Source organism: Cherax quadricarinatus, chromosome 14 (genome assembly GCF_038502225.1).
Source record: "Cherax quadricarinatus isolate ZL_2023a chromosome 14, ASM3850222v1, whole genome shotgun sequence".
NCBI classification, from domain to species: Eukaryota; Metazoa; Arthropoda; class Malacostraca; order Decapoda; family Parastacidae; genus Cherax; species Cherax quadricarinatus.
Window position 1 is genome coordinate 19,102,622 of NC_091305.1, and position 24,249 is coordinate 19,126,870.

At 39.6% G+C, this 24,249-nt stretch overlaps 1 protein-coding gene across 1 annotated transcript in view; it reads right to left on the reverse strand.

Moving 5' to 3' along the window:
• Window positions 1-1,807: 1,807 nt before the first annotated feature.
• The window catches only part of LOC128695968 (adenosine deaminase), a gene marked incomplete at its 5' end in the record, with an annotated part of 28,262 nt that continues 5,820 nt past the window's right edge, over window positions 1,808-24,249 (reverse strand). Inside the window, 8 exon segments of the mRNA XM_053786956.2 lie at window positions 1,808-4,488; window positions 12,042-12,168; window positions 14,172-14,350; window positions 17,426-17,541; window positions 18,171-18,266; window positions 18,979-19,104; window positions 19,350-19,534; window positions 22,292-22,417. Coding sequence (XP_053642931.1) covers window positions 4,294-4,488; window positions 12,042-12,168; window positions 14,172-14,350; window positions 17,426-17,541; window positions 18,171-18,266; window positions 18,979-19,104; window positions 19,350-19,534; window positions 22,292-22,417 — 1,150 coding nt within the window.

Sequence of the window (24,249 nt, forward strand, 5' to 3'; positions counted from 1 at the left end):
TTTAAATAGACCTGACAACGGCGAGAGTACGAAGGGTGAGCCTCATGACAGTTAAGGCAAGAGGGAGATCGATTGCAAGACGTATTAGAATGGTCATCGGCACCACAGACTGGGCATTCGGCGATAGATCTGCAATATTTCGCTGGATGGCCAAATCGCCAGCAATTTCTACACTGTTGTGGTGTAGGGATCACCTTTCGAACTTGTAACCGATGTCCTGCTATATAAACTGAGGATGGGAGTTCTCGGCTGTCAAAAGTTAAACGAGCCACATTGCTAGGGTATCGTCTCCGCCCACGGGCAGGAAGAACGTAAGTGTCTACCTTGAGGATTGGGAGATCTTGGAGTTCCAGCTGTTCTAGAATGTCGGTGCCACATGTCTGGAAATTTTGCTGAACTATGGTATGGGGCAGAATAACGGTACCACTACAAGAATTGAGGGAATGATGTTTTTCAAGGGTGACAGGAACAGTATCTATATGGGAAAGACGAGAGAGCTCACGAGCCTGGGTAGCATTCTGTACGGTAATGATGCGCGTACCGCTCTTAAGAGCATGAAAAGAAATATCTTTACCAACATGGCGTAGGAGTGCCTTGCCAATACTATGGTCAGAAAGATAGGCAGTAGAGGAAGTTGGTCGTAAAGTGAAGAATTTAGTCCACTGTTCAGTCTGAAACTGAGCGTGGAAAGGTAGTGAAGGACGTGTCGATCTTTTCTGAGAAGAACGAGAAGGTGAAGGTGGAGAAGTATCATCAGCAGGTAATTGTCGTTGACGTTTAGGCGTGGGACCAGAGTTGGTCCGACGTGGAACGGGTCGGCGATTTGAAAATTGCCGCACCGTAGAGGGAGAGGCCGGAAGCATAGTCAGAGGAGAGCGAAGGTCTGGTAAATCGAAGGAGTCAGTCGAGGCCTCAGTACCTGAAGCAGGTGAGGAAACAGCACCGGCAATAGGTACAGAGGCATGAGGAATGTCTGAAGAGTGGTCCAAAGACGAGGCGGGGTCAGAACGGGGTGCGGTATCAAGAAGGGGCCCGGGGGTACCAGGTTCATGGACTAGGGCTGCCATGGTTAGGTTACTTCTTTCTTTTTGTTTTTAAGAAAAAAAAAGAAAGAAGAAAAGAAAATAAAAATAAAAAAAAGAAAAAAAAAGGGGGGACCGGGGAGGGATAGTTCCTAGGAGGAATGAAAGGGCCAGAAATCTCCCTCCGCGCCCAAGAGGACTCGACACCGCTAGTAGCGCAGATGCAGCATGGAACCCGTGCCATACCCTACCCTTCATGCCAGTAAACCAGCAATCTGGGATAGCAACCTCACATCTGCCGAGCTACCTCGGTGGACAAAAGAGAGGGCGGCCGGATATCCGCCACAAAGCATACCTCCTTCAGCCACCACCCCCGGAATCCGAAAGGTGGCTTCCAGAGATACACCCGTCGCCCAAAAGACACCCAAAGCTACTCCGGGATACCGGAGAGGGATCGGGACATCCCTAGGCAATCCAGATTCCACGGCAAACTACGCCACCGCCAAGAAACCTCAACGGAATGGGATCGACCCCGGTGTCCTTTCCTCTACCTAGGAACTAGCGTGCCTGTGGGAGAAATCCCAAAGGACAAAAAGAGGAAGGGCAAAAGGGAGGAGTGGGGAGGAGGAGGAGGAAAGGAAAAAGGGGAGGATGGGGAGGATGGGATAGGGGAGGGGAGATTGGGGGGTAATTAGGTTCGGTCTGAGGAAGAAGACCGATAGGTCTAATTCCTCAGACCAAGAGCCTCTTCACCACGCCAAGGAGCCCCCCTTGAAGAGGCCAACAGTTAATAACTCAGAAAAAAAAGAGGACAACTAAACAGGCTACTTTATTTTTGTTGGGGTCCATAGGTCCTCTATCAGAGAATGCAACCAACAAGTCAATTAACTTTGTGGCATCTAGTACTTACTTCTAGGTGAACAGGAGGAGCAGATGTAAGGAAACTTGTCCATTTACCTGGTCTTGCCCAGGTACAAACCACCAAGCTAAAAGATATCCCAAGTATAGATCTCTCAGTAAAAGTACCTAGCACTCGCATCCAACCAGATACCTACCCCTAAGCCCTCAGTACTAAAGTTCCAGAGCTGCCCCTGCTAATGACTTTATTACACTTTTGCAGCTTTCCTGTGTTACATCATTACTATCTCTGCATAATTATTACTGTCTTGAAACTGGGTAAAATATTATAAATATAAATATTAACTGGTAATTCTAATACTGTATTATGTTAAAATAATTAAACACCAAAATTCAGTTATAAAATTTAACATTTCTATAGCTCAAGCACAATCTTCAACAACAAAGATGACCGAGTAGCTAAGCCTTTAGCAAAGTTTCCGAGTATGATAATACACTCCAAGAAGGAAAGCTTATGAAGAAACAAGAAATCATCACTGATGTGGAACATTAGGGTAAAGACCATCAGAGTTTACATGATTTATCTGTGACATGTTCTAAGAATTTTCCTACTTTTTGACTGCCTGATCAACCAGGTGATTGTTGTCTACAGCCTGTATGATTGCACACATCACAAGGCTAATCCAGCATACCCCTCCTAAATACATTTACTTTCCTTCCTCCCATAGAAATTTTTATTTTTCCTGATGAGAAGCTGAACAGTCCTGGCCTCTGATGTCCAAGTCTTCTTTAGGTGTACTCACACCACTACTACTTTACTTGATGTTATTCTACATCTATTGTGTCCCAATGGAAATAGGATACATTTTCCCTATTCTGTTATCCTAAATTAAACCTATATACATTATGATTAAAACATCTGTGTGCCCTCAGAAATACCACAAATTTCTAGATTTTTGCTGACTACAGCTAATACTGTCTTTTTTCCCTACAAAATTATTATTTAGTTTGCATATTAAGAATCTGAACAAAGTATTAAAAGTAAATCATTTCATTATTCAATATAGACCAACAATACCTGATGAAAATAGGAAAAGTATGATGATTATTTTTACAGGAAACTTTCAAGTCCAGTAAACCCTTTTCATAACATGAGTTACAATCTTTAAAATTGGTGTGTAATGTAATATAGCAATATGTGAAATGAAGAACATATAGGAATAATAAGAGTAATTTTCTATACACCTTTCCAGTAAAAATTCTGCAGCATTACCAGTAACATGGAATTGTTTGAGTAATTCCTAGAGTGTTAACTATTTATCTTGAAGCTCTTCTTCCTCGTCTTTTTATTTGCCTCTCTCAACTATTAATCAAACTCTTACAGTAATTCTTCTGCAGAAGGTTCTTAGTCAAAATCTTTTAATGATTCAGTTAAGTCTTCTCCTTGCCTTTCTTCAAAACCCTCAGTTTTCACTGTCCTTGTCATGGCACAAGTTCCAGGACCTGAATCCTTACTGAGGAAAAAGCAGAATTCTTTACCACAGAAGGTGATAATGGACCTAGTCTGCATTTGTGATTGATTGGGACTTTTTATCCCATGACTCTTCAGTGTTAAATTTAAACCAGAGCTCTGGCATGCCAATCTTGAAGTTGTTGTCCACCACAACATTCATCCTCCAATACATTTTTGATGTCATACTGGGTGGTAGAAACACAGCCATCACATCTGGATCTCATGTCCTTAACTCGGCCATGAAAATTGCATGCTGTGAATTGGCATAACACAAAGTACATTTTTCTTAATGATTTATTTTGAAAATTATGGATACATTCAAGGAAGACCTTGGGAAAAATCAATAATCCTAGCAAATGAATAAATGAGAAAGTGATCGTGAGGAAGGAAGAGAGAGGAGAGCTACAAACTGAGAAGTGCTAGAGGTATGGAAAACTAAGAGACCAGTCTCTTCGGGTCAGCTTCAAACAAAACTGAGAGAAGAGAGCTAGGGCTCCCTCACTCAGAGAAAGCACATTGTGGAGCAATAAATATAAATGTGAACCCTTTGTAATAAATTTGTAGAATGTAATGATGAACAAGTACTGTACAGAGCAGCATAATCTGAGACACTATATAATTATATAAACTGCAAAATTATCTAAAAATTTACCTCAATAAATTTAATGATTTAGTATATATATATATAATAATAATATATTGTACAATGTCCAGACTTTATACAAATGTACATATCAAGTGAAGACCTTAAAAAAATCAATACGAATGCTTTATCAGCACACAGATGTCTAAAATAATAAACACAGAAAGAATCTGATCAGCGGAAATATGAACTTGCCTTACAATTAAGTTCTTATATTAACCTAATATTTTTCCCAATTTTCTCTTGTTTTCAACATTTTAAGATCGTTCTGCCCAGGTCCCAAAGGTGACGCTTGGTTTCGGAGGTGGTGTAGACATGCGAGTGGAAGAAGGTGACACAGATGCTGAAACCGGTAGTGTGTAATCTACAATACCATAAGCCTCATGAAGTTGATCCAGTAGAGCCTTCTTTTCCTCTGGTGGCAGGAAGGAATGGAGTGCTGCTTGGAAATTCTGCAAAAATGTAATTACTTCACATTATTTCAAAAGCATTATACAGTGGACCCCCGCATAACGATTACCTCCGAATGCGACCAATTATGTAAGTGTATTTATGTAAGTGCGTTTGTACGTGTATGTTTGGGGGTCTGAAATGGACTAATCTACTTCACAATATTCCTTATGGGAATAAATTCGGTCAGTACTGGCACCTGAACATACTTATGGAGTGAAAAAATATCGTTAACCGGGGGTCCACTGTATAGATATTGATATATCACTTTCACTGACAAGAAGATTGCACAACAATTCAAAGGCTGATTTTCCTCTATGTAAAAGCATGAAATTTTCAACAACAAAATCTATGTGGAACACTTTGATAAAGCTTCAAGCAAATTTTTTACAAGATCAAGAATGAATCTCCCTGAAGAAGCTATGACAGTAATATAGTAAAAAGAACACTAAACATGTTAAAGATTCACAGTGGCACCTTTAAATTCATATTATTTTTTCACATTCTGGAGCAACACAGTCATCCACACCCAGATCATCTACAGCAGTATATAAGCCACTTCACGGACTATGTAAAAAATGTTCCAAATGAGTTGTAAGAAACTTTATTACTCACTCCTACTTAACTTTCATAGCTCAGGTCTTATTCACTATCACTAATAAACACACACACATCTACCCATCCTCATGACCCTCTCCTCTTACAATTACATTTTACAATTAATACACTAGTCGCTATCTTTTTTTCACAACCTTAATAGTCTCTTCATTTTTGCATTTCTAACATTTTCACACACTATAACTCTGTGTGGCCATCCGTCCTTCAACTCTACATACTCCTTTGTTCTACCTTACTCATGGACTTACTCATGCTCTATTTTTTTTTTTGTTTATGCCACATCAGTGTTACACATCTGAATACAAGGGCTGGCCCAATTCCTTCAAAATTCTTGATACATGCATTCCTATCATGTTCTAAGCAGAGCCATTGCACTGACATACTGCCTAGTTTACCTGGCTCCTCTCAACCATGTTTACACAAATGCCTCATCACACTCTACCAATATTTAAATTTATCAATAGTTTCCAACAATTCTTCAGTCACTCTAATTTCCCATGGTCTCTTAGGCTCCATAACCAATACTCTACTTTTATTTACATCTGAGTATGAGTCTTTTTTCACACTTTTTTCTTTCAACACACTGGCCGTATCACACCAAAGCAGGGTGGCCCAAAAAGAAAAACAAAAAGTTTCTCGTTATAAATTTAGTAACGTATACAGGAGAAGGGGTTACTAGCCTCTTGCTCCCGGCATTTTAATCGCCTCTTACGACATGCATGGCTTATGGAGGAAGAATTCTGTTCCACTTCCCCATGAAGAGAAGAGGAAATAAACAAGAACAAGAACTAGTAACAAAATAAAAGAAAACCCAGAGGGGTGTGTATACATATGCTTGTACATGCAAGTGTAGTGTGACCTAAGTGTAAGTAGAAGCAGCAAGATATACCTGAAATCTTGCATGTTTATGAGACAGAAAAAAGACATAAGCAATCCTACCATCATGTAAAACAATTATAGGCTTCCATTTTACACTCGCTTGGCAGGACAGTAGTACCTCCCTGGGTGGTTGCTGTCTACCAACCTACTACCTAGGTCTTTTTCACACATCACAATAAAACTTCCTGCTAATCCACTCTTACCTTTTTCATTCTCTACTAGAAGAACTGCTTTACTGCATACAACAAATTTTGATATTTTGTACTCAACCACTTCAAGTTCACCCCTTCACTAATATTCTTATGAATTTACACGGTGATTTATGTGGTACTGTACATCAAATAATCATGGAGACCTTCATATTAAGCTAAATTCATGTGGGCCATTCAGACCAGGGAATGATTATTTATCTATTAATATTATATTGTGTGTGTAAAGGTAGAAAGTTGAAAGTGAACATAGAAAAGAGTAAGGTGATGAGGGTATCAAATGATTTAGATAAAGAAAAATTGGATATCAAATTGGGGAGGAGGAGTATGGAAGAAGTGAATGCCTTCAGATACTTGGGAGTTGGATGGATTTATGAAGGATGAGGTTAATCATAGAATTGATGAGGAAGAAAAGGTGAGTGGTGCGTTGAGGTATATGTGGAGTCAAAAAACGTTATCTACGGAGGCAAAGAAGGGAATGTATGAAAGTATAGTAGTACCAACACTCTTATATGGATGTGAAACTTGGGTGGTAAATACAGCAGCGAGGAGACGGCTGGAGGCAGTGGAGATGTCCTGTCTAAGGGCAATGTGTGGTTTAAATATTATGCAGAAAATTCAAAGTGTGGAAATTAGGAAAAGGTGTGGAGTTAATAAAAGTATTAGTCAGAGGGCAGAAGAGGGGTTGTTGAGGTGGTTTGGTCATTTAGAGAGAATGGATCAAAGTAGAATGACATGGAAAGCATATAAATCTATAAGGGAAGGAAGGCGGGGTAGGGGTCGTCCTCGAAAGGGTTGGAGAGAGGGGCTAAAGGAGGTTTTGTGGGTGAGGGGCTTGGACTTCCAGCAAGCGTGCATGAGCGTGTTAGATAGGAGTGAATGGAGACGAATGGTACTTGGGACCTGACGATCTGTTGGAGTGTGAGCAGGGTAATATTTAGTGAAGGGATTCAGGGAAACCGGTTATTTTCATATAGTCGGACTTGAGTCCTGGAAATGGGAAGTACAATGCCTGCACTTTAAATTAGGGGTTTGGGATATTGGCAGTTTGGAGGGATATGTTGTGTATCTTTATATGTACATGCTTCTAAACTGTTGTATTCTGAGCACCTCTGCAAAAACAGTGATAGTGTGTGGGTGTGGTGAAAGTGTTGAATGATGATGAAAGTATTTTCTTTTTGGGGATTTTCTTTCTTTTTTGGGTCACCCTGCCTCGGTGGGAGACGGCCGACTTGTTGAAAAAAAAAAAAAAATTATTTTTATTAACACACTGGCTGATTCCCACCAAGGCAGGGTGGCCTGAAAAAGAAAAACTTTCACCATCATTCACTCCATCACTGTCTTGCCAGAAGGATGCTTTACACTACAGTTTTTAAACTGCAACATTAACACCCCTCCTTCAGAGTGCAGGCACTGTACTTCCCATCTCCAGGACTCAAGTCCGGCCTGCAGGTTTCCCTGAATCCCTTCATAAATGTTACTTTGCTCACACTCCAACAGCACGTCAAGTATTAAAAACCATTTGTCTCCATTCACTCCTATCGAACACTCTCACGCATGCCTGCTGGAAGTCCAAGCCCCTCGCACACAAAACCTCCTTTACCCCCTCCCTCCAACCTTTCCTAGGATGACCCCTACCCTGCCTTCCTTCCATTACAGACACATACACTCTTGAAGTCATTCTGTTTTGCTCCATTCTCTCTACATGCCCAAACCACCTCAACAACCCTTCCTCAGCCCTCTGGACAACAGTTTTGGTAATCCCGCACCTCCTCCTAACTTCCAAACTACGAATTCTCTGCATTATATTCACACCACACATTGCCCTCAGACATGACATCTCCACTGCCTCCAGCCTTCTCCTCGCTGCAACATTCATCACCCATGCTTCATACCCATATAAGAGCGCTGGTAAAACTATACTCTCATACATTCCCCTCTTTGCCTCCAAGGACAAAGTTCTTTGCCTCCACAGACCCCTAAGTGCACCGCTCACCCTTTTCCCCCTCATCAATTCTATGATTCACCTCATCTTTCAAAGACCCATCCGCTGACACATCCACTCCCAAATATCTGAATACATTCACCTCCTCCACACTCTCTCCCTCCAATCTGATATCCAATCTTTCATCACCTAATCTTTTTGTTATCCTCATAACCTTACTCTTTCCTGTATTCACTTTTAATTTTCTTCTTTTGCACACCCTACCAAATTCATCCACCAATCTCTGCAACTTCTCTTCAGAATCTCCCACGAGCACAGTGTCATCAGCAAAGAGCAACTGTGACAACTCCCACTTTATGTGCGATTCTTTATCTTTTAACTCCACGCCTCTTGCCAAGACCCTCGCATTTGCTTCTCTTACAACCCCATCTATAAATATATTAAACAACCATGGTGACATCACACATCCTTGTCTAAGGCCTACTTTTACTGGGAAATAATCTCCCTCTTTCCTACATACTCTAACTTGAGCCTCACTATCCTCGTAAAAACTCTTCACTGCTTTCAGTAACCTACCTCCTACACCATACACCTGCAACATCTGCCACATTGCCCCCCTATCCACCCTGTCATACGCCTTTTCCAAACCCATAAATGCCACAAAAACCTCTTTAGCCTTATCTAAATACTGTTCACTTATATGTTTCACTGTAAACACCTGGTCCACACACCCCCTACCTTTCCTAAAGCCTCCTTGTTCATCTGCTATCCTATTCTCCGTCTTACTCTTAATTCTTTCAATAATAACTCTACCATACACTTTACCAGGTATACTCAACAGACTTATCCCCCTATAATTTTTGCACTCTCTTTTGTCCCCTTTGCCTTTATACAAAAGAACTATGCATGCTCTCTGCCAATCCCTAGGTACTTTACCCTCTTCCATACATTTATTAAATAACTGCACCAACCACTCCAAAACTAAATCCCCACCTGCTTTTAACATTTCTATCTTTATCCCATCAATCCCGGCTGCCTTACCCCCTTTCATTTTACCTACTGCTTCACGAACTTCCCCCACACTCACAACTGGTTCTTCCTCACTCCTACAAGATGTTATTCCTCCTTGCCCTATACACGAAATCACAGCTTCCCTATCTTCATCAACATTTAACAATTCCTCAAAATATTCCCTCCATCTTCCCAATACCTCTAACTCTCCATTTAATAGCTCTCCTCTCCTATTTTTAACTGTCAAATCCATTTGTTCTCTAGGCTTCCCTAACTTGTTAATCTCACTCCAAAACTTTCTTATTTTCAACAAAATTTATTGATAACATCTCACCCACTCTCTCATTTGCTCTCTTTTTACATTGCTTCACCACTCTCTTAACCTCTCTCTTTTTCTCCATATACTCTTCCCTCCTTGCATCACTTCTACTTTGTAAAAACTTCTCATATGCTAACTTTTCTCCCTTACTACTCTCTTTACATCATCATTTCACCAATCGCTCCTCTTGCCTCCCGCACCCACTTTCCTGTAACCACAAACTTCTGCTGAACACACTAACATTACATTTTTAAACCTACCCCATACCTCTTCGACCCCATTGCCTATGCTCTCATTAGCCCATCAATCCTCCAATAGCTGTTTATATCTTACCCTAACTGCCTCCTCTTTTAGTTTATAAACCTTCACCTCTCTCTTCCCTGATGCTTCTATTCTCCTTGTATCCCATCTACCTTTTACTCTCAGTGTAGCTACAACTAAAAAATGATCTGATATATCTGTGGTCCCTCTATAAACATGTACATCCTGAAGTCTACTCAACAGTCTTTTATCTACCAATACATAATCCAAGAAACTACTGTCATTTCGCCCTACATCATATCTTGTATACTTATTTATCCTCTTTTTCTTAAAATATGTATTACCTATAATGAAACCCCTTTCTATACAAAGTTCAATCAAAGGGCTTCCATTATCATTTACATCTGGCACCACAAACTTACCTACCACACCCTCTCTAAAAGTTTCTCCTACTTTAGCATTCAGGTCCCCTACCACAATTACTCTCTCACTTGGTTCAAAGGTTCCTATACATTCACTTAACATCTCCCAAAATCTCTCTCTCTCCTCTACATTCCTCTCTTCTCCAGGTGCATACACGCTTATTATGACCCACTTTTCGCATCCAACCTTTACTTTAATCCACATAATTCTTGAATTTACACATTCATATTCTCTTTTCTCCTTCCATAACTGATCATTCAACATTACTGCTACCCCTTCCTTAGCTCTAACTCTCTCAGATACTCCAGATTTAATCCCATTTATTTCCCCCCACCGAAACTCCCCTACCCCCTTCAGCTTTGTTTCGCTTAGGGCCAGGACATCCAACTTCTTTTCATTCATAACATCAGCAATCATCTGTTTCTTGTCATCTGTGCTACATCCACGCACATTCAGTTAGTTAGTTAGTTTAATATGTTTATTATGCACCCCATACCCATCCTGTGGGCGGTAGTCAAAAGATTACAGAGGAACATAATTGGTCCAGGGACTGGACTCCAAAGTTCAAGCATCCCAGTTTTATAAAGTTTTTCTTCTCTTTTTTTAGTAAATGTCCACAGGAGAAGGGGTTACTAGCCCATCACTCCCAGCATTTTAGTCGCCTCATACGACACGCATGGCTTACGGAGGAAAGATTCTTTTCCACTTCCCCATGGACAATAGAAGAAATAAAGAAGAGCAAGAGCTATTTAGAAAAAAAGAGAAAAACCTAGATGTATGTATATATATATGCATGTGCGTGTCTGTGAAGTGTGACCAAAGTGTAAGTAGGAGTAGCAAGATATCCCTGTTATCTAGCGTGTTTATGAGACAGAAAAAGAAACCAGCAATCCTACCATCATGCAAAAGAGTTACAGGTTTCTGTTTCACAGTCATCTATCAGGACGGTAGTACTTCCCTGGGTGGTTGCTGTCTACCAACCTACTACCTATACCAGGGAATGATGACAGGCTTAATCCTTCATCCCCTAATAATGAGATGGATAACCTTCACCTTCAAGCATCATAACATTGTATCAATCGCATCTGCTAGAAAAATGACAGGATGGATAATGAGAACCTTCAAAACTAGGGATGCCAAGCCCATGATGACACTCTTCAGGTCGCTTGTTCTATCTAGGCTGGAATATTGCTGCACACTAACAGCACCTTTCAAGGCAGGTGAAATTGCTGACCTAGAAAATGTACAGAGAACCTTCACGGCGCACATAACGAAGATAAAACACCTCAATTACTGGGAGCGCTTGAAGTTCCTGAACCTGTACTCCCTGGAATGCAGGCGGGAGAGATACATGATTATATACACCTGGAAAATCCTAGAGGGACTAGTACCGAACTTGCACATGAAAATCACTCACAACGAAGGCAAACCACTCGGCAGGCGATGCAACATCCCCCAATGAAAATACCTTTGTAACTTGTCATGATTGTGACCAGACCTACCTGGAGTTCATTATCTTTGTAAATTGTGAGTTCATTACTTCTGTAACTTGCTCAGCTATCAAAACTTTGGAGTCCAGTCCCTGGACCAATTATGTACCTCTGTAACCTTTGTAATCTTTTTTGACAAAAAATATAGAGATAAATGGTATAAAATCCTACCATGATGAATAAGCAGACACAAATGGAGTATAATGTGATCCTTTATTGACATTTCACCCACACACTGGGCAAAACATAGTCAAGTAAGGATTGCATTATACTGCATATGTGTCTACTTTTCCAGTTAAAAACTATTCCTTACTGAGAATATATCCTAATTAGTTTTGGAAATAGGTTTTCTTAAAGAATAACAAACATTAAAATGCAACTTCGAAACAACATAGCATACAAGACGAGTAAAGTGTGCCTCGGTGAAACCCCAGTCAGCGAGGAGCTTGTATTCATCCCTCAACTGCGTGTTGGTAATGGTTGGGTCATCGGTGTTGATGCTGAAGCTGGCTTCATCCTCAGCAAACCTGACAAAATTTATGAAAACCAAATAAAATTTTAGTACACTTCAGATTGAGCCATCATTGAAAGTAATTTAAGTTAATTTATACTTTACCCACAGCCCTTTTCACTGCTCTATCCTATACTGGTCCTCCTCCTCATTGTTTATGCCACTCTCTCTTTTGTCTGCTCAGGTTATATAAAACAAACTTTCTTCTCATCCATACACCTATAGTAATTCACAGTAAGTGTATTATCATTTTCTGGATGAATTTCAGTCAGAGATTATAAAATATTAGGCAATATGAGCCATATTAATATCAAGAAAGCCATCTGATGTGAATTTGCTCACTTTCTGAGAGTTATTTATGGCAGGATCCAAATGAATCTGGCAGCTCCCTAGTTTGACCCTAGTATATTTTCTTCTAATATGGGAACACTTACATTCATGACTTTCACTTGATTCCCAAATTAGGATAATACAGTGGTACCTCGGGATACGAACTTAATTCATTCCAGAAGGCTGTTTGAGTACTGATACCAAACGAATTTGTTCCCGTAAGGAATAACGTAAACTAGATTAATCCATTTCAGACCCCCAAAAATACAATTACAAAAGCACTTACATAATACACTTACATAATTGTTTGAGTTTTGAGCTGTTCGTATCCTGAGGTACCACTGTATATTTATTTTCTTTTTTTAACATATCAGCTGTTTCCCACTGAGGCAGGGTGACCCAAAAAGAAAGAAAAACTCCAAAAGAAAGAAGAAACTTTCATCATGATTCAACACTTTCACCATCACTCATACACGATCGCTGTCTTTGCAGAGGCACTCAGATACGACAGCTTCAACATCCCTTCAAACTGCCAACATCCCAAACCCCTCCTTTAAAGTGCAAGCATTTTATTTCCCATTCCCAGGATTCAAGTCTGGCTAACCGATTTTCCTGAATCCCTTCACAAAATATTACCCTGTTCACACTCCAACAGCTTGTCAGGTCCCAAAAACCATTTGTCTCCATTCATTCCTAACATGCTCACACATTCTTGCTGGAAGTCCAAGCCCCTCACCCACAAAACCTCCTTTACCCCCTCCCTCCAACCTTTTGAAGGCCGACCCCTACCCCGCCTTCCTTCCCCAACAGATTTATATGCTCTCCAAGTTCTAATTTGTTCCATTCTCTCTAAATGACCAAACCACCTCAACAACCCCTCTTCAGCCCTCTTATTAATACTTTTAGTAACTCCTCACCTCCTCCTAATTTCCACACTAAGGATTCTCTGCATATTTACACCACACATTGCCCTTAGACACGACATCTCCACTGCCCCCAGCTGCCTCCTCGCTGCAGCATATACAACCCATGCTTCACACCCATATAAAAGTGTTGATACCACTATACTCTCATACATTCCCTCCTTGAATAATGTTTTTTTGTCTTCACAGATACCTCAATGCAATTCTATGGTTAACCTCATCCTTCATAAACCCATCCGCTGACAAGTCAAACTCTCAAATATATGAAAAAATTTCACTTCTTCCATACTCCCTCCCTCCAATGTGATATCCAATTTTTCTTTATCTAAATCATCTGATACCCTCATCACCTTACTCTTATCTATGTTCACTTTCAACTCTACTTTTACACACCCTCAAATTATCAGTGATTATTCAATAACAGAAAACCATTACATTCTAGAATAAATGATTTAGCATATTTTTTGTAAATGTTGTACAGTAAAATTTTAGAACAGTGGTTCCCAAACTACGAGCTGCAGACCTCTGGAGTATATTTAGGAGGGATGAAGAATTAGGCACCGCTGAGTTATTCCAAGAGGTCCGTGAAGCTTCAGAGCAAATATTGGTCCTCGAGTCAGCACTTTGCTTTCTGAATTAACGAAGCCTAAATTTACAATTAATCAGCATTTGGGGGGTCTGCAAAGCTTTATGAGCTTACAAAATACACAGTCCATGTACTCAAAAAGATTGGGAGCCACTGATCAAAACAAAATGAAGTCTTTACCTGAGAACAGGGTGTCTCTTTGAGGAGGTGCCTAAGTGTTTTATTGATCCTGTTAAGTAAGATGAATGAGGACACACCTCAAAGTGAATGTTCTCTCTTAAGCACATTTGGTATATACTTTCATCTTCTACTACATGATAACCATGACCTATTCTCTCTGCACTGAAGACTTCAACAGCCTGAAAGATTAAAAAAAAAATTATAAATTAACCCTTAAACTGCCGAAGGGCCAAAAATAAAAGTGCCCTCGGTACTGGCGATTTAAAAAAAATAAAATAAACAATTATTTAATCTTGCCAAAACTTTCTTCCTTTTTGTAGAAGTGTAGCAAGACAATAATAAGTAAAATCAGAGTGGTACCTATGGAGATATGAAGATTTGAAAGCAACCTATTTCATGCATTTTCTTACATTATGTCACCTCCATTTATTGTTCACTAATAATAAAGTTTTCAGGCTTCCACAATGACTTACATGCAATATTTTTTTATATATATTTCACATACCTAAGGCCCAGACCTGTTTTCTCCTAACCAGGCCAACTGAATCATTTTGGAGGCCCTAGAATTTTGCAGCAAATTTACACTAACAGTATTTTCCCAGTTGGCATAAATTTACATCATTGGAAGTTTAAGAATTATGTATTTTTTGTATCAACCATCTCCCACCAAGTTATGGGTAACCAAAAAGAAAAAAATGGAAATTCATTATCATTCACTCATAGCTGTCTTGCCACAGGTGCATGAACATTACAATTCAAACAGCTCTATACACTACAAAATCTTCACCCATCCAACAGAGTGCAGGCAGAGTACTTCCCACTTCCAGGATACTAGTAATGCCAACTGGTTTTCCTGAATCTATAACTGTCACTCTGCTCACAATCCAGCAACATATCAACCCTAAAAACTACATCTTTCTACTCATTTCACTAACATTCTCACACATGTCTGCAAAACATTAAAGGATCTACACCTTTAAACCTCTATCACCCCCCCCCCCTCTAGCCCTCCCTGGGATAATTCCAATCCCCTTCCTTTCACCCTGGATTTCTACACCTAGTTCATCTTATTCTGCTCTATCTTTTGTAAATAACCAAACCATCTCAACCTCTCCTCTTCCTTCATAATTATATATTTCATGACCCTACAGTCTTCTAATTTCCACACTCCTACTGGTAACTCTGCATAATAATCACACCATATACTTATCTAAAACATGACATCTTCACTGCCTCTGGCCTCATCACTGTTATGCTTAGAGACCATGCCTTATATTCATATACTGGTAAAAGTGTTAGTACCACTACACTCTGGTACATATTCCTTTTTGCATTCAATGAGATTTTTTTTCTCCAGAGATGCCTCAACACTTAGCCTTGTCTTCAACAGAGTTTTCTGGTGACATCCACTCTCAAACATCTAAATATATTCACTTCTATACTCCCTCCCTCCAATCTGATGTTCAATCTCTCACTTGCTATTCTCATCATCTTGCTCTTATCTATGTTTACTTTTAATTTCTTATCTTTACAAACTCTACCAAACTCCTCAACCAACCCTTGTAACATCTTTCCAGAACCTCCTAAAAGTACTGTCAATGGTAAAGACCAACTGTGGCAATTCCCTCTTAATACTGTATCAGATTCCCTATCTTTTAATCCCACAACTCTACTGCCATACCATTTATTTCCTTTACAACCTATCAATATACGTAAATATATTAAAACCAAGATAACATCCCAAATCCCTATCTAAGGCCTATTTTTACTGGAAAATAATTCCTTTCTCTCCTATAAACTTTAACATGAGCCCTTTCTGTATAAAAACTCATTACCTATTCCATACATTCCAATAGTAAATAATTAAATCAAATAAATACTGTAAATTATTAGTGATATATAATATTTATTCTGTTCAAAAAAAATATATAATTGCATTTGAAAAAAATAAGGAAAAATATAATGGAACTGAGTTACTTTTGATGAAGGAGCCAGTTGCCAGTCCAATGTTTCAACAACCTTGAGGAAGCCAGGAGGAAGAGAAATATAATTAAAACTAAACTTTCTTTCTATCAACACACTGGCCATATCACATCGAGGTGGGGTGGCCCAAAAGGAAAAATGAAAGTTTCTTCTTTTACATTTAGTAATATATACAGGAGATGGGATTACTAGCCCCGTGCTCCCGGCATTTTAGTCGCCACTTACGACATGCATGGCTTACAGAGGAAGAATTCTGTTACACTTCCCCATGGAAATAAGAGGAAATAAACAAGAACAAGAACTAGTAAGAAAATACAAGAAAACCCAGAGGGGTGTGTATATATATGCTTGCACATGCATATGTAGTGTGGCCTAAGTGTAAGTAGAAGTAACAAGACATATCTGAAATCTTGCATGTTTACGAGACAGAAAAAAGACACCAGCAATCCTTCCTTTCTTTCTTTCAACACACCGGCCGTATCCCATCGAGGCGGGGTGGCCCAAAAGGAAAAATGAAAGTTTCTCCTTTTACATTTAGTAATATATACAGGAGAAGGGGTTGCTAGCCCCTTGCTCCCGGCATTTTAGTCGCCTCTTACAACACGCATGGCTTACGGAGGAAGAATTCTGTTCCACTTCCCCATGGAGGTAAGAGGAAATAAACAAGAACAAGAACTAGAAAGAAAATAGAAGAAAACCCAAAGGGGTGTGTATATATATGCTTGTACATGTATGTGTAGTGTGACCTAAGTGTAAGTAGAAGTAGCAAGACATACCTGAAATCTTGCATGTGTATGAGACAGAAAAAAAAAGACACCAGCAATCCTACCATCATGTAAAACAATTACAGGCTTTCGTTTTACACTCGCTTGGCAGGACGGTAGTACCTCCCTGGGTGGTTGCTGTCTACCAACCTATTATCTAGATTAAAACCAAACTATATAGGAAAAATTAAAACTAAACTACATAGGAAAAAAATGTCTTGAGTGGAGTCTTATCAAGAAAGCAGGATTGGGATGAGGGATGAGCCTGATTACCTCCATTTCACAGGCACTGTATACACTTATGGGTTCAACACACAAAACCAGTCACAAGTATATTATGGGTACAAAAGGAAGATGCAAGATCTGTACTAGGAAAAATTCGGCATAACATGCTAAATGACAGGCTGCTATAAGAAGTGAATCAATGATAACTGAAGATTAAAAATGATGCCTCATGATCTTCACTGATTTGCCTTATTAGAGGCAAATCAGTGACAATTACAGTACCAGTTTGACACAAGCTGCAGGTCCAGCCTCTCCAGCATGAACTGTGCGATGTATCCCTTTCTCTTTGGCTGCCTCAAACACTGCTATATCCACTGGGTTTTTCATTGAAGACTCTTCTGAAATTTTTATATGTAAAACATTTTAACCTGGATTTAGGTCATACCATTCACAGCTATTACAGATAATGTACTGCACTGACTCATATTTATATCCATATTCCTGATTTATATAAAAAAATCTGTATTCATATTCACAATTCTATAAACAACTGATTATGATTTTATTGTATCATCACTGTTACCCTACTTCCAGCTTTCATGGGATGGGGAGGCATTTTCCCTCAGATCTAATATAGGAGAGCAATATAGTACTGTATAATAATGGAAGGTTCAAGATACACTGTTAAATATAGTCAAATTGACACCCATACATTTACTTTTCATTTTTATTATATTCTTTATAAATGTATATACAGTGGACCCACGCCTAACGAATACATCGCATAACATTAAATTCGCCTAACGATACATTTTAACGCTAACATTTTGCCTCGGCTAACACTAAAAAACTCACCTAACGATATTCGTTCTCAGGTACCAATTAATATCGTTCGGAGAGGGCCCACTGTACTGTATTACTAATATTCTTTATTTATCATTCGTAACTAATTATTGCTGTTCAGGATATTCCAGTCTTAATTCATATAACATTAATTTAAATCTATATTCATTATTAGCCCCCTTACCATTGAGAGAAGTGCACTCATCACCAGCAATATCAATACCAACAACTCCTTTGTCACGATATTCCTCGCATAAACGAAGAACATCCCAAGACCAATCTGCAAAAAAATACATTTCTGTTGCCTTTAAACTAATTGAATATAAATAGCTTGAATAAATGAAAACAATGGAATGAAATGTCATTATAACTGAACACAAAAATATGTTTATTACTGTACAATACTTGTGAGGGGAGGAAGTACAGAAGTGGATGTATTTAGATATTTGGGAGTGGACACCTCAGCAGATGGATCTACGAAAGAAGACGTGAACCATAAAATAGATGGACAAAAGCGAGTTTTCTGTTGAACTATCTGTGAAGAGAAAAGTTTATCTATGGAGGCAAGAAAGGAAATGTACCAGAGTATAGTGGTGTCAACACTTTTTTTTTATATGGGTGTGAAGCATGGGTTTTGAATGCTGCTGTGAAAAAGAGGCCAGAGGCAGCAGAGATGTGATATTTGAGAGCAATTTGTGGTGTTATCATCATACAGAGAATTCAGAGAAATTAAAAAGCAATGTGGGATTACCAAGGGTATAACTCAGAGGGCTGAGGAGGGGTTGCTGAGGTGGTGTGGGTATTATAGAGCATACTCAGTACAACAGCTTCTGGCACTGCTTCCACCCATTCACCATCCATGGTCCCAACATGCCTCGGGCACCAACAGAGCTCCACTTCTTCATGCCTGGCCTGGATGCGAGGAAATAATTCTCGGATCTTTGCTAAAAAACAAAAATGCTAAAAAACAAAAGTCAAGCTAAAAAGCTTACCTGAAGTTCCTCGTATGCAGCAAAGGATAACTCTGACTTTTGTTCCAAAGTCCTTCTCTCCACGTGACAGACCCTTCAGGACAGCATTTAAGATCAAATCTACAGTCACCTCATCATTAATGGAATCTGAAATCCATATTTACTAATTATTACCAATTACCTTTAAATAATTTGAGTTTCGTCCCAGTTTCTTTACAATAGTGATGCACTACTTGTCCAAAACTAAAACACTAAGGTTTTTAAAAAGAAGACAGTTCTTTATATTATTATTACAACCAAAACCAACTGCTAAACCCACCAGGGTCATACAGACAGTTCTTTATAAACAGACAGAATAAACAATATCCTTCTGATTTATACTCAGAACTTGCCTCCATTATTCCCATCCAGAGTACCATTTAGACGTGCTGGTGTACCATTTGACAAGAAGCTGGGTTGACTTGGTTCATTCAGGAGAAGGTGGGGACTGAATCTGGTTTCACAATAGGCAACAGAATCTTTGGCTTGATCTTCTACAAATTCATAAGCTATTCTTTCTATGACGGCAAGGTCTCTTCTGCAGAATATCATGAATTTAAAATGAGAAATCTTGTATACTATTTTATGTATATGTGCTACATCCAGTGTTGAATCATCCACAGAAATTTAAGGAATGAAGCAAATGTATTAAGCTGAACAGGCAACTAATTTATTTTTGATGAAAGAACCAGTACCTTCAGTATCTATAGTAAACTGCCAAAGTACACAGAAAATTGTAACTTTTACTCTGGATTCACAGAATTTACTAGAAAATACATTGGAGAGTACAGTGGACCCTCGACCAATGATGGCATCGTCTACCGTTAAATCCAACTAGCGATACATTTTAACGCAAAAATTTTGCCTCAACTAGTGCTAAAAAACTCGACCAACACGATTCGTTCCGTTCGAGACGCTTCCACTTGTGGCCTGAGCGCGCCACTGTTTACAAGTCAGCCAGCCACCGCGGTCCCATCCAAACATACAATCGGAACATTTCATATTATCACAGCGTTTTTAGTGATTGCACCTGCAAAATAAGTCACCATGGGCCCCAAGAAAGCTTCTAGTGCCAACCCTACAGCAAAAAGGGTGAGAATTACTATGGATATGAAGAAAGAGATCATTGCTAAGTATGAAAGTGGAGTGCGTGTCTCCGAGCTGGCCAGGTTGTACACAAAACCCCAATCAACCATCGCTACTATTGTGGCCAAGAAAACGGCACTCAAGGAAGTTGTTCTTGCCAAAGGTGCAACTATGTTTTCGAAACTGAGATCGCAAGTGATAGAAGATGTTGAGAGACTGTTACTGGTGTGGATAAACGAAAAACAGATAGCAGGAGATAGCATCTCTCAAGCGATCATATGTGAAAAGGCTAGGAAGTTGCATGACGATTTAACCCTTTGACTGTCGCGGCCGTATATATACGTCTTACGAGGTACAGTGTTTGACGTATATATACTCATAAATTCTAGTGGCTTCAGATCAAGCAGGAGAAAGCTGGTAGGCCAACATGTGAGAGAATGGGTCGGTGTGGTCAGTGTGCACCATATAAAAAAAATCCTGGAGCACGCAGTGCATAATGAGAAAAAAAAAATTCCGACCATTTTTTTTAATTAAAATGCCGACTTTGTGGTCTATTTTCGTATAGTATTTATGGTTGTATTCTCTTTTTCTTGGTCTCATTTGATAGAATGGAAAACATAATATAGAAATTGAGGTGATTTTGATTGATTTTACTATAAAAAGAACCTGGAAATGGAGCTCAAAGTAGGGGAAATGTTTGATTTTTGCCAATGTTCAAAAGTAAACAAATGATGTCATTGTTCAATAAATGTCCAACTAGCCATTCTAATATGCAGTCATGAATGGGTTGATGTTATTTATACAATTATTACAGTATTGCAGTAGTCTGCATAATAGTAAGTCTTCTATTTTTTGTTTGAATAAAAATTCAAAATAGAAAGCAAGAGTAATATCAGAGGGGCCTGGAGACATGACTGATGAACAAAGAAAATGTTATTTTAGAGCCAGGAATGTCTGCATTGTTCATTCTGGACCTTATTTTGAAATTGTCATATTTTTTAATTTTCGTGAAATTGGCCAAATTTCAAATTTCTGACCACATTATTGGGTAGCTGAAATCAGTAAATGGACAGTTTCTTGTACTCAGTCGATAGAAAAAATGGAGTTCTAAAGAAATAGCTATGAGTTTGGTCGACTGGACCAACAGAATTAGCCGAAAATAGGGCTCAAAGTGGGCGAAATCGCAGATTTGTAAATATCACGGAGGTCGCTAAATTTGCGAGAGCATAATTCTGTCAGTTTTCCATCAAATTTCGTTTTTTTGGTGTCATTACAATCGGGAAAAGATTCTCTATCATTTCATAAGAAAAAATAATTTTTTTTTTTTTAAATTTTGCAACACCAGGAGACACCTCAGGATTGGGGGTTGCGACAGTCAAAGGGTTAATTAGAAAAATGCCTGCAACTAGTGATGATGTGAGTGAATTTAAGGCCAGCAAAGGTTGGTTTGAGAGATTTAAGAATCGTAGTGGCATACACAGTGTGATAAGGCATGGTAAGGCTGCCAGTTTGGACCAAAAAGCAGCTGAAAAATGTGTGCAGGAATTCAAGGAGTACATAGACAGTTAAGAATTGAAACCTGAACAAGTGTTTAATTGTGACGAAACAGGCCTGTTTTGGAAGAAAATGCCAAGCAGGACCTACATTACTCAGGAGGAAAAGGCACTCCCAGGACATAAGCCTATGAAAGACAGGCTTACTCTGTTAATGTGTGCTAATGCTAGTGGTGATTGCAAAGTGAAGCCTTTATTGGTGTATCACTCCGAAACTCCCAGAGTGTTCAGGAAAACAATGTCCTCAAGGACTTGACACCTCAAGTCCTAATGGAAGGGGAATCCCCTTCTAAACACTAACACCATCCACACTCTCCCCTCCTCCCATCCCATCAATCATCACCAGATCTTCAATAAAGGTAAGTGTCATGTAATTGTACATGTCTTCTTCAGTTTGTGTGTATTAAAATTAATATTTCATGTGGCAAAAATTTTTGTTTTTCAATACTTTGGGGTGTCAGGAACGGATTAATTTGATTTCCATTATTCCTTATGGGGAAAATTAACTCGACTAACAATAATTTCGACTAACAATGAGCTCTCAGGAATGGATTAATATCGTTGGTCGAGAGTCCACTGTAATTCTTATGAATGGTGTGGTAAAATCCTGCATGTTGAAAAGTCATAAAAATCAGTAAGGACTGCTGCATACTTACACAATGGCAGGCAAAAAAATTTGAAAGCCTCCAAGAAAGCACACAAGATCTTTTGGTTCCTGCACCTGAACTGCTGCCTTGAAGTCTGCAAGAGAGCCACTGCCAGGAAGCCTCATTCCCTTATATCTGAGGAATGAACAGTTTCATATATGTACATATACAGTATATAAGGCCTTGACTGATGAAAGGCTAGAAATGTAAAAAGGGATGATTAATAACATAAAAAACAGGATACTTTAACTGCATCTAATAGGAAAAACACTTACAAATACCTCCAACAGGATATTATTAACAATTGTATTGTATGTTTACATCTCCCAGACATCATCACAATACACCCTATGGAAAATAATGCTACACAGATGGCAGACATGGCAGCTGGGACAGCAACAGACTGGTGAGGGTTTGCCCAAGTGACTAGCGGAGTGTCACACCACTCTCTCTTTATTGGCTGTCAGCTTGGTCCTCTGTGGGTGGTTGTCGTTTAAAAGCTAGAATCAGAGTGGTAACCTAAGTTTCCAGGTCAGCTCCAAGCTAATCTGGAGGAAAGAATTAAAGAAAAAAAGACTCATTATATTGAATGATATCGTTAATATCAAGTGAAAATAGGGGGTGCTGCAGTTCCGCAGTGCCTATACACGAGCTGCCACTGGGTTTAAGAAAGGGGGATGTGAGAGGTACAGGCTTTATTATCCTGCAAGAACGTATGAGCATGTTACAGTGGAGGTACTGGAAACAAATGATTTCTAGGGTTTGATGTGCTATTGGAGTGTGAGCAAAGCAACATTTGTAAAGAAATTCAGAAGAAAACAGTTAGCTGACCTCGAGTTCTGGATGTTGAAAGAACAGTGCCTTCATGCTGAAAGGGAGGTGAGAATGTTGCTGTTCAGAGTGTCTTCTGTACTATGATGACCACACACTTCTGGCAAACCAGCTTTTGAAGGAATCATGGTGAATGAGCTTTACCCTACTTTGGTGGGAGACAGCAGATATAGTGAAGAAATAACTGCAACGTACAACGTATAAGAACATAAGAAAGAAGGAACACTGCAGCAGGCCTACTGGTCTATGCGAGGCAGGTCCAAGTCACCTCCCGGCTTAAATCAATGACCTACCTAGTCAGGTCAGGTCACATCCGCTTAAGGAAGGAGCATGGCATCAGACCTGTTCCTGCCCTACAACCTCCATCCCTACCTTGCAACCTCCATCCCTGCCTTGCAACCTTCATCCCTCCCCTACAACCTTCGTCCCTGCCCTACACCCAACGTCCCTGCCCTACAACCTACATCTCTGCCTTGCAACCTACGCCCCTGCCTTGTAACCTCCATCCCTGCCCTACAACCTCCGTCCCTACCTTGCAACTTGTCCCTACCCTACAACTTCCGTCCCTGCCTTGCAACTTGTCCCTACCCTACAACCTCCGTCCCTGCCTTGCAACTTGTCCCTACCCTACTACCTCCATCCCTGCCCTGCAACTTGTCCCTACCCTACAACCTCCATCCCTGCCTTGCAACCTATGTCTCTGCCTTGTAACCTACTTCCCTGCCCTACAACTTTCAGCCCTGCCCTCCAACCGTGCCCGACACCCTCTGTCCCTCCCGCGTCACCCTTCCCCTTGCCTGTCCTGCAACTCAGCCAGTCACTACAAATATAAATTTTATTCCTTTGCAAAGGTTACAATGTGTGATTTACATTCTATAAAGTGTTGTTAAGTGCAAAGAAAGCCACTAACATGCCGGGACATTTCAGCCAGATTAATCCTAATGCTTACAGACTACTTAAAACTAGACATAAATTACAGAGTGGTAAATTCTTATTCATTATTTTACCTTATTACCGAAGTGAGGTGGCCCAAAAAAATTATAATTAATAAAATTTATAACAGATGGGAAGTACAGTGCCTGCACTCTGAAGGAGGGGTGTTAATGTTGCAGTTTAAAAACTGTAGTGTAAAGCAC